This window comes from Antechinus flavipes, chromosome 4, assembly GCF_016432865.1.
Source record: "Antechinus flavipes isolate AdamAnt ecotype Samford, QLD, Australia chromosome 4, AdamAnt_v2, whole genome shotgun sequence".
NCBI classification, from domain to species: Eukaryota; Metazoa; Chordata; class Mammalia; order Dasyuromorphia; family Dasyuridae; genus Antechinus; species Antechinus flavipes.
The window spans coordinates 112,722,475-112,738,666 of NC_067401.1; the positions used below are offsets into that span (position 1 = coordinate 112,722,475).

Genomic DNA, 16,192 nt, shown 5'->3' on the forward strand with positions numbered 1-16,192 from the left:
TGATGGAGAGTTAAGAATGCCCACTGACCTGGTTCCTAGCATGCTGAATTATTGATATCTATAGCATGGCTCATGGCTCTAGCATTCTTGATGTTTGCCCCTCATTTGGGCTTCAACTTTAGAGTTTTATTCACTCATTTCCTTTCCTCTCCATGAGCTGACTATTTTTCCAGATCAAGGAATACAGGAACATAGCTATTATCCATCTTCAAACCTCTTGAAAACGTCCGAGACAGTTCTTGCCACAAGAGGGGGCAAAGGCAGGGCAGTTTGTGCTGAAACAATTGCACAGAGGGACTCACACTGAGAACCCTAGGAGGGAGAAGTCCAGCAGCCGCTCAATAGTTTCAGAGCTTTGGAAGAAAAAGCCCTCACTCCCCTCCCTTACCCTGTGCTTCCCTCGCCATTCTCTTTATCTTACATTTTTCTGTGATTACAGGGAGACCGTGCCATGGGCTATGGCAATTGGGAAGGGCTAGGTAAGGTTTCTGAGGTGCAAAGGTCTTGTTCTTCCAAGAAACTTGCTCCAAGAACTAGAGGGTTCTCTACCAAATTTCTTGTTGGAGGAGGTGAGGGAGTGGCAGGTAACTTAACCAGTTTGGAGAGTTGGAGTCCATGTTTGCCCCTTCCCACTTGAACCCCATTTAACATCTCTACTGAGATCCTATCCAGAGGAATCTTCAAGGAGGAAAAGAAACCACAGCTCCCCAATAGTAGGCTGGTCCTGTTTTCTTTTTGAAGTAAATTTTTTATTGCTATCTTTTATAAAAAATGTATTTTTTTTTACAATGAATAAGCATTTTTTCCTGTCTCTTATTTTCCTTCAATAAAACAATTAAAAAGCCCTTATAAGTAGGCATAGTCAAGCAGAATACAAATTCTCATATTGGCCATTCTTGTGCAAAAATGTATCAGGCTGATTTCTTGACAAGGTGCCTTCCTTGCAGCTTGATCCCACTAACCCCACTTTTCCCACCCTGAAAATAGAGCAGGCTGGAGTGAGGAAAATTAAAGTTTAACAAACATTAAAATGGACAGAAAGCCAGTCTCAGATTTAGGAAACTCTAGGTCAAGTCATTTTCTTCCCACACTAGGCAAATCCCTTAAACTTTAACTGCTCTTAACAGAGCAGTTGTAGGGAGTCCCCTAAAAAAAAAAAAAAAAAAAAAAAAGGATGACTGTACAAATTCATACAATGTGGGGGCGGGCTCTCAAAAGTACAGCAAAGCTTCGGCTGACTCCTCTCCCTTCCCTAGTTCAGCAGGTCAGGAATCAGCTGCAGAGTGACCCAAGCAACTGAGGAAGGTTAGGGAGAGAGTCCCAGCTTCCTACACTAACTTTTTGTACCATGGCCCTTTCCCTCTTCCCCCGACCCTCCCTCATTTCCTGTATCCTGTCTTCTGGAGATAGGGGCAAACTCATAAAACCTTTCCTCATCTCCGTACCACCTGTCACTGACCATCTCCCTCCCCAGCTTCCCCATCTCCTCCCTCTTCCCAATCTCTCTTATCGACAATGGTTTTCCTAGTTCCTAGGCCTTGAATTTTCCTGTTATCTTTCCCATTCCCCAGCTCCCATCCCCATTCCTATGCCCATCGATGCTGCTCTCTTGCTAGGTCTCCTAGGCTTCCTTTCTCCCTTGTCCTGTCTGGGTCAGAGGGGCAGCCTGCCTAGCCTGGTTCTGGACTTCTGGTCCCTCCCTCTTAAGAGAGGGGCGGACCCTCTGGCTCCGAGCCTAGCCTGTACAGCAGCTGCTGCTGGCATAACCCAACTGAAAACCCTTCCCCCTCTTCGTCTCTCCTCCCTACTACTCTTCTCCTCCTCCTTTCCACTCCCCCAGGTATAAGGGCTGGGCCAGGTGAGCCGGCTCCTCCTGTCTCCGTCCCAGAAGCCCTAGCAGGTAAGTGAGCCCATGCCTTATCATAATGGGGTCCCCATAACTCTCTCCCCACTGCTGCTCTTGGGGATGCCTCGCCCCCAACCTTGAAGAGAAGACTTCCTTTAGAAAAACTAATATTATCCCTACCCATCTCCTTTAAAGTCCAGAGGGAAGGGAATCCGTGGGACTAGGAGATCCAAATATTGTAGCATTGGGGCTTGGAGGACAGGATAATTAGGATAATATTTGCGACCAGGCTGAGGAAGGAGATGGCACTCTGGGGACATTAGGGCTGAGGAGGGCCACACCACCCCATCTCCTTTAGAGTCTTCTTTAGGGGAAGGAAGCCTGTGGGACTCAGAGGTCCAAACATTGTAGCATTGGAGCTTGGAGGACAGGATAATCAGGATAATATTGTGACCAGGCTGAGGAAAGAAAGTTAGTATCATTTCAGAATCTGGGGACATCAGGACTGAGGAGGGCTTTGAAGTAAGGGATATCCTGATACAGAAACTTCCCCCTTTCTTACGGGTGCATGTGTGTCTGTGTTTCTGGGTGTGGAGTGATGGAGAGCTGGCCCTGACCCTCTCCCCACCTCCCCTTTCCAGCTTCCTGGAGGGAGGGGCAAAGTCATGTGGGTGGGTGGGGCCAGGGGGAGATGGAATCCTCAGCTTCCCCCTCATATCAGATCTCTCACACTTGCCAAGCAGAAGATGAGCCACTGGTCCCTCAGAGACACATTATAGGAGAAAACTCCCAGATAACCAAGAAGTGACCCCCTGTTCCCAGCCCACTCACCCACGTCATCATGGGACAGTGTCATTCTGCAAATGCTGAGGTTGGTTCATTCATTCCCTTGCCTTCTGCCCTAGAATCCCTCACTAGTCTCAGACCCTTTTTTCTCTTTCTCCCTGTCCTCTCTTGGACTCCCCTCACCCCATTCCCACTCTTTTCCTCCCTCTGACTCTGGAACCCACCTAACTTCCATTGAAACTGAGCCCCCTTTCCTTTGACTCCCAGATTTTCCTCCTTTAACTCCTAGGCTTCTAGTTGATCCTCATCCCCTCTTCACCAGGATTCCCTCTGACTTCTGCCCCTTTCCATAGTTTTCTGAGCTAGATCTTACAACTTGGTGTAGAGTTCCCAAAGACAGGGAAGAACCTGCTCTCTTTTTCCCACATAGTCTGTCACTGGAGAGCCTTCCCTGGGAGAGCCAGCCAGGCAGGACCCACGTGCTGGGACCTGCCCTGGCTGGGAGAGTTGGGGGGGGGGCAGGTTTGCCCAACCTATTACTCAAGGCTTCCCACGTGGATCTGGTTGGGGGCAGAGGGAAAAACTTGCACCAGGAGAAAAATGGAGAATGATTCTGGACAAAGAAGAAGGTGGAAAGCTAGAGACTGAGTGGATTGTGTCCCTCTCTTGCCTTGCATTTTTCTAGAGTGGCACTCAATAGAAGGAGGAGACTTCTATGGTTTGGGGAGAGGGCCGCCAGAAAAGGGAAAAATATGGGGAGGATTGATAGAGTCGAAGAAGAAGATTGATAGGATTTTCAGAGCAAGGTGTTTGGACCAATGGATGAACCTATAAATAGTAATCATGTCATTGGTGGGTGGGTGAGAGAGATTTCCAGGCAGAACCAGAACACTCTCCTTAAATGGGATGTTCTATGTTGAGCCTGGATCTTGAGGGTGGGAACCAGCTCTTTGATTTTGTCTCTCTTTCTCCTGCCTCTGTCCTAAGGATGCCCAGGAATTTAGCGACGTGGAACGGGCCATCGAAACTCTCATCAAAAACTTTCATCAGTATTCAGTAGAGGGGAAGAAGGAGACGCTGACACCTTCTGAGCTTCGAGATCTGGTCACCCAGCAGCTACCCCATCTTATGCCGGTATGAAAGACCTAGCACCTGAACCATGTGTCCCTGTGGATATTTGTATTCCCCCATTTTTCTCTCCCCTCCCCCCCCCACTAAATTTGGGTAGCAGAACTTTGGGCTTACAAATCCTTGTTGATTGATTATCCTACTCCTTAGGTTGGGGGGGAAAGGGCCCCTCCTTGGGCCCATGTCTTTCTTTGGAGGGGTGGAGTGGGGTGGGGTGGGAAGGCTGGGATGGAAACTGTCTTTTTGAGCTGTGGGTGTCTCCCCTCTGCTCCACTCCCTGTCTTTCCTCAGGGCAGCTGTGGGCTGGATGAGAAAATCGCCAACTTGGGCAGCTGCAATGACTCCAAGTTAGAGTTTGGAAGCTTCTGGGAACTAATCGGAGAAGCAGCCAAGAGTGTGAAGCTAGAGAACTTGAGCCGGGGAAACTGAGCCTCCCCCACCACCACCCAGGAGTCTTGGGAAGGGGTGGGAAGGAGCCCCCTCCCCCCACCAGAGACTGTGTAAACATAAAAATAAAAGTTTTTTTCTTCCCTAGCTTCCCACCCTATTCCTCTCCTCCCTCCCCCAAGGCTTTGTGTATATCTTCCTCTCCTACTGGGGCATTCATCCCACTGACTGCTCTATAGGACTTTGGGAGGTGGAATTGGGGTTCTCCCCACAGTAGGAGGTACAGGAGGGGAACCAAGGTGGAGGGTCAGATTTTTAAGGAAAATGGTGGCATGAACTGGAGTGGAGAGGGCATTCAGAAAGGGTTGGGGACTGATTTCATTAAGGGAGGGACAGGCATGGGAGCTAGGAGATTGTATATGTGGTGCTAAATGAGCTTTTGGCCCTCATCCCCTTCTAAAGCATAACCGTCCAGCCAGACAGGTCCCTTTCTTTCTCTTCCTTTCCTTTCCTTCTTCCTCTTCCTCTCCTCTTTCACCCACATATCCTAGGACCCTAACCTTTCTAGGTTTTGTCCTTTTAGAAAAGGAAGGAGTGGGCAGAGGGGACAATGGTTGATCTGGGACTAGGGAAGGTGTGATTTGAGGGTAGGGGGCTTGGTGCTTGGGGCATTTATGGAATGATGGTTATTTTGTATCATTTGATTTAATAAAAAAAAAAAGAAATATGGTGATGTGATTTAAGACATTCTTCTGGATCTTGGGGGGAAAGAGGACCTGAAACCTCATGGGGAGGTGGTGGTATGGGTCTTGAAAATGGCTACTCAGTAGTAGTGAGTAATAGAAATTAATGAGTATCAATTTATTTCTTTGAGCCTAAACAAGGATGACTTTTGGACTAGCAGTAGGACATCTACTTTCCTATCTTGGCTTTGAGCCCTCTGGGTGATTATTTGTTGAGGGGGCTTCCCTCTGGGCCTCATTTTATTGATGCATAATTGCTAGTCCCAGTTTTTCTGGAAATAAAAGCTTACTTAAATATATGCATCCAAGTATGTACATATGTACACAATTATGTACATATGTATATCCACACATGCATATGTACATAATACACTCATACTTGCATATGTATATACATATATACCCATATATGCACAGATATCCATATAGCTTTACAATTTACAAAGCTCTTTATGTTAATTACCTCATGTGTCGCCTACAACAATCCTGTAAGGTAGAGAGTAGAGGTATTATTATTCCCGTTTTTGCAGATGAGAAAATAGGCACTGTGATGTTAATTAATTTACCTAAGATCACACAGCTTATTAGTGGAAGAACTGGGATTTGAACCTACACTTCCCAAATCCAGAAAAAAAAAGTTCCCCCTTCCAAATACCACAATTACCTCTTTTGCTTCCTGGGGAGATTGGGTGTGGTAGGGAAAGAGAGGAAGTTAGGTACCCCATCCCAATTATTTGGTGTCCTGGAGCTGGTAATGAAGAAAAGGAAGGAATTGTCTAGGAAAAGGGTAGAAATGAATGGGACTCTTTGTAGAAGGAAGACCGGATTTTTGAGAAATGAGGACTGGGTTGATCCCCAGTTGGGTCCAGAATGCTAGGCTCCAGGGGTTCTCTGACTAAACGACCAGGAAGCCCAAAGCCTAAAGGAATCCAACTTTGGGTATGGAATGTAAGGGCTAGTCTGGGTCCCTATCCTGCCCAAGGCTAGGCTGGGCAGGGCTGGTATGTTAACTGGTCTGTCTGCTAGGGTGCATTATGGCCCCTGAAACTAGTCCCCTGAATGACCTAGGTGAACTAGCTGGTTGATGACAACCCCTTTCTCTGTTACTTCAGGGAGGGATGAAGAAGGTGGGGAATAAGAGGGAGGGTAAATTGGGAGAGAGCCAGCCTCCCTGACACACCCTTTTTTTGGGGGGGGGGGGAGAAGGTGTGTGTCTCTTTAATAAGGGCCCAACCCTACGGCCAGGTAAAGATTGAGCTAAGTCGTTCTATATCCCCACTCAGCCAGCTCAGCCAAACAAATCAGGAAGGGAGTTAGGAGAGTCTTTGGGAAGAAATCAGGGAGGAGTCTGGGCAGGTCTAGGAACTACTTGGCTGTACCTGAAGTCAGGTCAGAGAGACCCGCTGGAGGAAGAGGCTCGAGGAGGCAGGTGAGACTGGAGTACCTTGGGTCCATTGGGAGAAGGGAAGAAGTTAAGAGTCAGAGGGGAGAAAGGGAAAGAACTGCATGGAGGGGGGCTAAAGGAAAAAGTGGGTGGTTAGGTTGGGGGAGGGGAAAGGGAAGGACTGACCAGGACCTAGCCTGGAGGGAACAGGGAGTTAATAATTTATTTTTGGGAGAGCCAAGTTTGGGTGAAAAGGGAGGCAGAACCAAGTGGGGCATTGTTGAAGTTATTGGAGGACCAGGCAGGTGGGAGGACCCTGTGTCTAGGCAGATCATATCCATCCCCAGAATACCAGGGTGGTGATCAGGAGGCCTCAGTGTCCATTTCTGGGGGAAGAAAAAGCAAAACCAAATCAAATCAGAACAAGTCTCATCCCCTCACAATCCTCCCAACTCCCTGGGCATGGGTTTAATTCCTTTTCTGGGGGGACATGAACAAAATCCAGAGTGGCAAAGGCAGGGCCTATTGCAGGCAAACACGAAGGGAGTGGTGACAGGAGGAGGTGCAAGGGATCAGGATAGCTAAAGGGGAAAGGGGGGAAAGGAACAGCTAGGACTTCTTTGCCTGGGGAAGGAAACAAGTTTCAGCTTGAGCCACTCTGTATGGTGTGGACACACCTGTACAGCTCAGCACCAGATAGTGCTTTCCCAACCAATTCCAACAGTCAGGGGTACCTTGGGGATAATATGGGTATCTAGGTTGTTGGAGAGATCAGGAAAAGAGGATGTGTGTGTGTGTGTGTGTGTGTGTGTGTGTGTGTGTGTGTGTGTGTGTGTGTGTAGATTTAAGTTCAGAAAAAATGAATGAATGGCCTCACTCTCCCATATTTGAGGGACTAGATGGCAAGAACACTGAGGAAGATAGAGCAGGGAGGAAGGAGGAATAAGTCAGAGTTGACAGTGGAGGACAGTAGGGTCTGAGAAGGGCAGCGGCCAGAGGGCACATCTTAGTTCTTGGAGATATTGAGAAAAATTTGACTTTAAGATTTAGAATGAAAACTGGGTAAGGGTGGAGTGGTTGTAGGAGGGGAGGGACATATAGAAGAACAGGCCAAGGCAACTCTAAATCTGCCACAGGTGTTTTAGAGAGGTGAATGAGTGAAGGTGAGCTGCCAAAGGTAAGAGGGGAAGGAGGAAGGGGGAGAGATGGTTTGGAGGAACAAGTTAGGAGTATTGTTGAAAACTGATATTTCTGAGTCGGTTGGGAAGGGGCTTAGGGGTTAAGAGAATAGCTGGCATGAGTGGAGTCAGGCACATTTTTTGGGGGGGAGGGGAAAGAGGAAAGGGAGGGAAAGAGACTAGAGGAGTAGCAGGAGTTCCAGGGAAATGTGTATGTGTATGTATAATTTGGTCTTTTTGGAGAAGTCAGCAAGTCTTGGGGTGGGGCTGTGAACATAATAGGAGAGGTAGGGGAGGGAATGGGAGCAGGTAAATCAACCTACATGGCAATGATTGTATTAATAGATTGAGAGACCCTCATGAGAGATTTCCTACTCAGATTTCTCTGTCCATGTGGAGGAATTTCTGAATTGGATTCTATTTCTAAACTCTATTTCATCCTGCCCCACTGACTCTCAAAGCTTCTCCACTTCCCCCTCCACCTGGAGTTATTATTATTATTATTATTATTGTTTGTCCTTTCTGGAAGAGGACCATGACCTCAGGGAGGTTACGCCATAACATGCAAGGGAGTGGGATTGAAGTGAGGGAGGGCTGTGCAAGGTCACCTCCCTCACTTTCCCCTCCAGAGCCATCTGGGTCCAGTGGCCTGATACAGATCAGAACCTCTTTCACCTGGAGGACACACCAGAAACCCCACCAAATAGCAAAGTCAATGCTGGATGCATCCTCTGCACATCCTCCTGTAGGAAGGAGGTTGTGTGATTAGCCTGGACATTTTTTTCTCTCATTTGTTCTGTTTTAGGATTCTTCAAAAGGGGGTGGAACCAGCAGGAGGGTGGGGTCAGCAGAGTTAAAGCGGGGGCGGCAGTGGAATGGGAGAGAGAGGTGGGTGCATGGAGATGGTTTGGGATGGGCTGAGTGGCCCAGCCAGTCTGCCACCCCCAGGGGAGAAGAGAAGGTAATGATGTCTTGCATGTCTCCACTCTGAGGATCTCTAGGCATTTTTTCAGATGCTATCTCCTGAGTTGCCCATTTTACATAGGGAATGGGGGTGGAAAGATTTTTTGGGGGGGATATCAGAGAAGATTGGGATGGATGCTGTGAACAGTACATGAGACCAAGGGGCAAAGAGCAGCAACCCAAGGAAAATGGCTTCTCAGCATGTCTCAGAGATTTAGTGGGGACGGAGGAGCCAGATCTTTCAGCACCAACAGCCCTCTTTCAATCTTTGCATTCCTTTTATCCATTGCTAGGCAGCCGTAGGGAGGACTGAATAAAACCTTTCTGCATTAAGAAATACCATGAGGAAGAAAGGAAGGAAGGAAAGGGGGGTTGGAAGCTGGGTAGACTAGAGGAGATAAAATCGTGTGTCTCTCCCTCCCCTTCTCTGTCTCCTCCTCCTTTGGGAAACTGATTTCTGTGGGATACTGTTTCTGTGGCATACTGAAGTCTGGGATACTGTTTCTATAGGATTTGATTCTTTCCAATGTTCTTGTGTGGAACTTGTCTGGGAACAGGCTTGATCCTCAATCCTCTTGCAACTTCTACATCTCTGTTTTTCTGGGGGCACAGGCTAGATTGGTCTCATCTTCTCAGGAGAAGGGCCAATCATGCAGCTGTTCTTTGAGACATAAATATTAAACTGAATCCTTCCTACTTCCTGGATACCTTCTCTATCCCTAAACTCACATTCATCTCTTAGCACATCTTTTTTCCTAACTGAATTCAGACTCTAAGGGTTTGTGGAAAGGAGCTAAGGAAGATAGTGGGGAGAAAAGGAGGCAATGACCACTCCAGTTCTGTTCAATTTCATCCAACAAATTTCTGTTTTTATTTTATTCTATTTATTTATCTTACTGCATACAGGACACTGTTTGGGACAGGGTGTGTATGTATGATACAAAGATATATAAGCTAAGGTTCCTGACCTGTAGATTCCAATCTGGTAGGAGGAATGACACATGTCCAAGTGAATTTTTTACATACTGTAATGTGATAGGAGCAAATATCAAAGGAAGGACAGTTGTTCTGGCTGGAAGGATCAGGAGAGACTTGATAGAAGAAGGAGCACATGAGCTAACTCTTCATGGAAATAATGTGGTATAAAAGAAAGAGTAGGTTAGAAACCTGACTTTGAATCTTTGTTCTATAATTTTTCATCTATGTGATCCTGGCCAATTGACTTGCCTTTCTTTGGGCCTCAGTTACCTCATCTATAAAATGGGTTGATTGGACTAAGTGATCTCCAAGAACTCCAGCTCCAAATCCTATGATCTAAGAAAAGTGGGATCCCAGTGGAGGCAAGAAAGCCCTTGTCTGCCCTATTCCTTCCCCCTCCACCCACACTTTCTTTCATAAAAGTCACTTAAACATCCATGCTCATTAGCGCTTATCAGGTCCCAAATGATGGTCTACGACCTAGAACACTGGTGGTCAGAACTTGAAAGGAGTGGGGGCCAAAGGCATAATTTTCCACTTCACAAACACTTCTTTGGGGGGGGGCACTATATTAAGCATGAGGAATACAAATTCCCCATTTCTGCTTTCAAGGAGTTTCTAACCTGGGGAGACAAGACAGTGCATGTTAATAACTACTAATAGCAGGAGGTGGTATGTGGTGAAATGTGGGAGCAGTTATCTTGAAAAATAAATGTTGCGGGAGTTCAGGACTGGGGAAGCAGGATCACTGTGGACTGGTGATAGTATTCAGCTAGAAAAAAGGTTAGGGGTTATTGGACTAGAAGAGTAACTTGAGGACTTTTTTAACTATACTCATCCTAACTTTTCCGGGATAGGTTCAATTTTAAGAAAAGAAAGTGTATTTATAATCAATCAGTCTACAGACTTTTATGAATTCTTAATAATTATGTTCTAAATACCATGCTAGATGTTGGGGATAAAAGAACCAAAATGAGATAGATTCTGTCTTCAAGCAGCTAATGTTCTCTCCAGGGAGACAATGAGATATGTACAAAGTAAATAATTCCTTTGGGAGGAGGCATTAGTAACTAAGGGGAATCAGGCCTCATAGGAGGTGACTTTTGAAAGAAGCTTAAGGATTCTAAGAGATAGAGGTGAAGAGGAGAGGTGAGACATAGGGAATTGACTGTGCAAAGAACAGGGGTGTGAAGAAGAGCAGTAAGTTAAATTTGGCTGGATCATAGAATTTAGGCAGGGGGATAATGTGTAATAAGGTTGGAAAAGCAGGCTGGAGCCATTTCTGCCAAGGGCATTAAGAGGAACTTGTATTTTATCCCAGGGGGACTAGAAAGCCACTGGAGCTTTTTAAGCAAGGAAGTGACTGGTCTTTTAGGAATATCACTTTGGCACTTGAGTAGAGGATGAATTAGAAAGAGTGAGAATTTCAGGCAAGGAAATCAATTATGGGGCTATTGCATTAGCCCAGGTGAGAGGGGATGAGGATTTGTCCTAGGATGGTTGTGGTGTGAGTGGAGAGAAAGGGTCAGATTTGAGAGGGGTGGAGGTAACATCTGTAAGACCTAATGATGGATTGATACAGCAATATTAAATTAGACAGGGAAGAGTAGATGATGACTCACGAGCTGAGAACCTCTGTAACTAAGGTCATGGTTGGTGACTTTGAAGAAACAGGAAAGTTACAAAGAATGATGAAGGTTTTTTTTTTTTTTTTGGTGGGGGGGAAGATAATTTAGTTACATTTTGGACATTTTGAGTTAAAAATATTGAATTCTGAAGGTTTTTTGTGTTGATTTTTTTATGGGGCATCTAATTGGAAAATGTTTAATATGCAGTTACTGATACAATACTGGAGATCAGGAGACCAAGGCTGAAAAGAGAGATCTGGAAATCATCTGCCTAGATGTAATCATTGAGCCCATGGGAACTGATGAGATCAGAGAGAATTCTGCAAAATGTCTTTTGTCAGACTTTATGTTCCAAGTTTTGGTTTGGAAAAAAATGGCTGCTGTTGGCATAAGGAAAACCAAGGAAGCAGGAGTGGAAGAGGTATTCGGGCTGGAGCAGAGTGAGGATGCCAGAAGAGCTTTGCTTCTGAGCTTGCATCCTTGCTTGAAACCCTATTTTCCTCCCTACCAGGCATGGGGAGTTAATCAGTAGGCCTAGACTGGACAATGAGGGCAATTTAATTATCTAAAAACAGGCAGGAGTGTCAGGAAGAGGGCTTCATTAATGCATAGATGTTCAAGAAGCATCGGAATGGTCCCAGTCAGAGGATCTGTAAACTGGTATCATCTATTTTAGATTCCAGGAAGGAATCTTGGAAAATGAATGGCAGGTAAGGATGGGTATTTAGACCCTGAAACTGAGATGTCTCCAGTCTACTATTCTCTACCTTCCAACTCACCTGAGAGGAGAGGAAAGGAGAAGAAATAAAAGGTCTGACATTTATTTGATATGTGACTTTGGACAAACTACTTACTCTCTCTGAGCCTCAGTTTCCTTTTTTGTAAAATGAGAATGGTGGGTAGGCACCAATCACTTTTAAGGGCTTACCCTGCACCAGTCACTGTGCTAAGATCTTTGAGCACAAGTACAAATAAAAAGAAAGATAGCCTCAGTCTTAAAGGAGCTTACATTTTAAGGGAAGACAACATACAAAACAGAAGTGAAAAACGGGTTATAGTGAAGGTTTGTATAGAGTGTTTGTGAGGAAGGCATTTTATAAACCTCTGAGTACTAATTATTATCATTATGATTACTTTCCTCCAAATATTAGGGCGATGGAACAGCTCAGTGGCTAGAATGTTAGATTTAAGAATGAGGATGAGCTGAGTTCAGATCCACCCCTGACAGTGACTGTTTAACCATAGGCCAAATCACTTCACTTTCTTTAGCTCAGTTTCCTCATTTTTTTTTTTTTTTAAAGAAAGGGAAGATAATCATGATAGTCTCTAATTTACGAGTTGTTGTGGGGTTCAAAGAAGAAAATATACCTGAAGCGCTTTGCAAACATCCTGTAAATGTCAGTTATTATTATGTGGGCTTGTGCTGAATTATTGGATTAACTTGGGCATGGGTGGTGAATCATAGGGCAGATCCTGCCCGCCACCCCCTCCCATCCCCCACTCACTACACCTTCCCTCATATCCTGTTATTCAGGAGACTCTATTCTGTTGGGATGTGCGTATGTCCTGCACTCCGGACTGTGGGGAGGAAGCAGAATTGTGGTGGCTTAAGAGTGATGTCCTAGAACAGCTGGAGCGGAGTGGCTAAGGCTGGGTGTGCCCGGCCGAGGAACGGAGGGATTGGGTCTGAAGAAAGAGCTTGGCTCCGTTTCGAGTAACGAGAGGCTTCCCAGAACTGGGGCCTGGGCGGAGAGTTGTGAGCTAGGGCCAGCTTGGAGGGGGCTGCTTAAAGAGAGAGGAGGTCCCAGCTTGTTAGAGATCTTCCTGAAGAGTTTGGATAACCACCTGTTGGGGATTGTTGCTCAGGTACGTGTTAAGCTGGACGACCTGAGGGGAAGGTGCGGGAGGGGGGATCCCTTCTAATGCTGAGATTCTTAGATTCTGGGTGAGTCTGTGCCATGGGGCACCATGGAGTGCGCGGCCTGTCTAGCTGGGAAGGGCCGGAGAGAGCCAGCGGTGGGTGGCTGCAGCTGTGTGCCCCTGTGGTTCCCTCTGTGAGTGAGTGAGTGTGTGTGTGTGTGTGTGTGTGTGTGTGTGTGTGTGTGTGTGAAATTGGGGTGGGCTGTTCTACTCTGGACGGGGATTAAAGGAAGAAAGGGTCTCTTTGCAAGTCCAGTCCCGGGAAGGTATGTGTTGAATTGGGAAAGTTATTGCAATCAGAATTTGGGTTGGGGGAATGATAGGAAGAGGGTCTCTAATCCCCGAAGGTGTAGGTGGGAGGGGTCAGAGGATACCTAGGAGGGGCCAGGGTGTGGGATTGGGAGGGGCTGTCAATTACAGTCAGACTCTCTTCCCACGGGAGCCTCTCTTACTGTTGGGGTTCTGCTATGCTCCTAGTCTTAGGCCTGAGGCTGGGGAGGGACTAGAAGAACTTGTCTGGGCGGTTGGATGGGAGAAACACCTGGAATGGGGGAGCCACATAATTCTCATTCCAGATCTGAGCCCCTACACCCAGCCTTCCCTCTGTTCCCAGGGTCAGGGAGTACTCTCTTACCTCCTCTCCTTGGTGGGGTCGGAGTGGGTGGGCTGAGAGAGATCCTGGGAGAGCAGAGGCCTGGAGGAGCTCCTTTCCTTAATTAAGCCCGCTCCTTTTATTAAGGAGCTTTGAGCAGGTGAGATGGCTGAGGATTGCTATACAGAGCTGGAACAGGCAATCCAAGTCCTGGTGGTCAACTTTTACAAATACGTACCCAAGCACAGCCTGGTTCGGAACAAGATCAGCAAGAGCAGTTTCCGAAAAATGCTGCAGAAAGAACTCAACCACATGTTGACAGTAAGGGATTGGACCCCTTTCCAGTCTACCCCCCCCACCCCTCCCCCTTCACCCACAGGGAAATTTCCCAGAGGGCTGTGGGCTGTGTGCCCAGGAGCCCTGGAGTAGAGCCGGTGGACAGACCTTCCTTTGTTTTGAAATCTCTGCGGGGGAAGGGGGAGGCGGAGGTGGGAGGTGATAAGTGACTGCAGTCTCAGTTGAATGATAGCCTCAAACATTCTAAGCTGCAATAGACTGGACAGTCATCTAGTCCAGTCTCCTCATTTGACAGATAAGGAAACTGAGGCTTGGGGGAGAGAAAATAATTAGGTCAAGGGCACACAGATAGTAGATATGCCCGCTGTCCAAATCCAGTGCTCCTTCCCTTATTGCCCATTGCCTTCGGCCCCTATATCTCTGCCTTGGCCGCCCAGCTTGTTCCCCAATCCCCAGTGATCCTTTGTTACTGACTCTTCCCTAATCTTACTGACCATTTCCTCATTACTAGGACACGGGAAACAGGAAGGCAGCTGACAAGCTCATCCAGAACCTGGATGCCAATCATGATGGCCGCATTAGCTTTGATGAGTACTGGACCTTGATAGGAGGGATCACCAGCCCAATTGCCAACCTCATACGCCAGCAAGAACAGCAGACCTCTGGCTAGCAACCCCTTTTTTCTCCTCTCCCCTCCCCATCACACCAAGGCATTTTGGCCTTGGACTTCAATAATTTAGGCTCCAGTCTTCTTCCAGGTCCCATTCTTTCCCACCTTTTCCTTTTCCCCATCGACTCTTCTCATTCCTAATGAACTGGGAGTGGTTGAGATATCCAGGGGACCCCCATGGGGAGTCTCAGAGTCCCTTCCCCTTTTGCCACTTTGTCCATCTCCTCCTCTCCTTTCCCTACTCTGTTTTCAGCTGAAACAGTCTCTGGGTCTCCTCCTCCGGAGTTGCTCTGAGTTGGAGCCTTTGAATACTTGAGGCATCTTTGATGTGAGCAGCATCGAGTTATTCCTAAACTCTGTCTCCAGTGAAGTGGGGACAAAGGAACATCTGGTGGTGGGGGACTCCCTGCCCCTTGGTCCATTAAAGACCCCAGCAGAGGCTTCTGCCTCCCTTCATCTAACATTCTGCAATAAAAGCTGGATTTGGAGTCTAAACCCCCTTCATCCTTGTACCCCTGTGTCACTCATTAAATTTCCCCATTTCCTTTTGGTTCAACTCTCCTCCTCATTAATGTTCCTGAATTCCTGAGTAAGATCAGAAAGAGAGCTCTGAGAGATAAGTAATTGAGAGATCAGTGTCTGGCCCACATCGTGTGCTTAATAAATGTTTATTGATCAATTATTTGAGAAGAATTGAAGAAATCAGAAGTTCTTGATTTTCACCATATGTCTTGGACTACACATTTATTCATTCATTCTTTCAATAAGCATTTATTAAGGAGTTATTATTTGCCAATTATTGTTCTATGAACTGGGACATGTTGTTCAGTTGTTTTCATTGTGGCCTATTCTCTGTGACCCTATTTGGGGGTTTCTTGGCAAATATACTAGAGTGGCTTGCCTTTTCCTTTTCCAGATTATTTTCCAGATGAAGAACTGAGGCAGACAAGATAAAGTGACTTGCTCAGGGTTACACAACTATTACGTGTCTGAGGTCAGATATGAATTCTTCCTGACCCTAGGCCAGGTATTCTCTTCACTATACCATGTAGGAAGTAAAGCAAAACAAAATAGTCCCTGCTGCTTAATAGCTTACATTTTACAACTTAAATATATATACCTCCTTGCACTCCTCCTATAGTACTTCACACTTTCCCATACACTTTTAACATTTGCTTCTTACAATCATTCTAGGAAATTAGACATGGTAGGAACTATCCCATTTTATAGATAAAGGAAATGGAGGCCCGTTAAGTTAATGACTCAACTCCTCTCAGTTATTTCTTTTTTCTTTCCAAAGGAAATACTTCTAAATGAAATTCAGTGGTGTCTCCTAGATCAGGAATGAGAATAGAGACAGGAGGATACTTAGGATGACTTTTCAAGATTTTGTAAAGCAACTATCCCCAGGTCTCTTCCACTTTTTTGCCCTGAGATAATGTTATAGCTACACTCCATTTTGTCACTTAAATCTGAAGCCCAGCATTTAATCCTGATCCTTGGCACTTAGCTCAGCATTTTCCTCTCATACCTGAAATTTATTCTCTCAAACCTGAAATTTACCTCCTATAGCTGAGATCATGACCCATCCAACTTTTAACCTATTGTCCATCCCCTATGTTCATCCCACATTATCTTGACACATTTCTCTAATGCATTAATATAGGAAAAATTTTGCATTTTTATCAGTGT

At 46.1% G+C, this 16,192-nt stretch overlaps 3 protein-coding genes across 5 annotated transcripts in view; all 3 read left to right on the forward strand.

Annotated features, from left to right (window-relative positions):
- Positions 1-1,655: 1,655 nt before the first annotated feature.
- S100A14 (S100 calcium binding protein A14) lies at positions 1,656-4,872 on the forward strand. Its single transcript, XM_051994031.1, has 4 exons — positions 1,656-1,900; positions 2,590-2,717; positions 3,620-3,766; positions 4,052-4,872. The coding sequence occupies exons 2-4, from the start codon at positions 2,688-2,690 to the stop codon at positions 4,187-4,189; spliced, it is 315 nt and encodes a 104-aa protein (XP_051849991.1). The 5' UTR covers positions 1,656-1,900; positions 2,590-2,687; the 3' UTR covers positions 4,190-4,872.
- A 1,348-nt stretch (positions 4,873-6,220) lies between these two features.
- On the forward strand, positions 6,221-15,056 carry S100A16 (S100 calcium binding protein A16). Of its 2 annotated transcripts, none has more exons than XM_051994030.1 (3): positions 6,221-6,319; positions 13,681-13,854; positions 14,342-15,056. In XM_051994030.1, exons 2-3 carry the CDS (start codon positions 13,699-13,701, stop codon positions 14,498-14,500), a joined length of 315 nt encoding a protein of 104 aa, XP_051849990.1. In that variant the 5' UTR covers positions 6,221-6,319; positions 13,681-13,698; the 3' UTR covers positions 14,501-15,056. The 2 variants fall into 2 exon arrangements, with proteins under 2 accessions (XP_051849990.1, XP_051849989.1); XM_051994029.1 differs by lacking the exon at positions 6,221-6,319 and adding an exon at positions 12,789-12,887.
- The window catches only part of S100A2 (S100 calcium binding protein A2), a 36,560-nt gene continuing 26,601 nt past the window's right edge, over positions 6,234-16,192 (forward strand). Inside the window, exon 1 of one of the 2 annotated variants that reach the window (XM_051994035.1) lies at positions 6,234-6,319. The gene's annotated coding sequence lies outside the window, so the exon portion shown is untranslated. Of the gene's footprint in view, positions 6,320-12,795; positions 12,888-16,192 lie in introns of those variants that run through there. The other variant, XM_051994033.1, reaches the window with a different exon arrangement.

Bases quoted from the DNA above. Each gene is read 5' to 3' on its own strand.
- S100A14 (XM_051994031.1), top strand. From the start codon at position 2,688: ATGGGACAGTGTCATTCTGCAAATGCTGAG. The intron at 2,718-3,619 runs GTTGGTTCATTC...CTCTGTCCTAAG, and splicing joins GTCATTCTGCAAATGCTGAG to GATGCCCAGGAATTTAGCGA. The intron at 3,767-4,051 runs GTATGAAAGACC...GTCTTTCCTCAG, and splicing joins AGCTACCCCATCTTATGCCG to GGCAGCTGTGGGCTGGATGA.
- S100A16 (XM_051994030.1), top strand. From the start codon at position 13,699: ATGGCTGAGGATTGCTATACAGAGCTGGAACAGGCAATCCAAGTCCTG. The intron at 13,855-14,341 runs GTAAGGGATTGG...CCTCATTACTAG, and splicing joins AACTCAACCACATGTTGACA to GACACGGGAAACAGGAAGGC.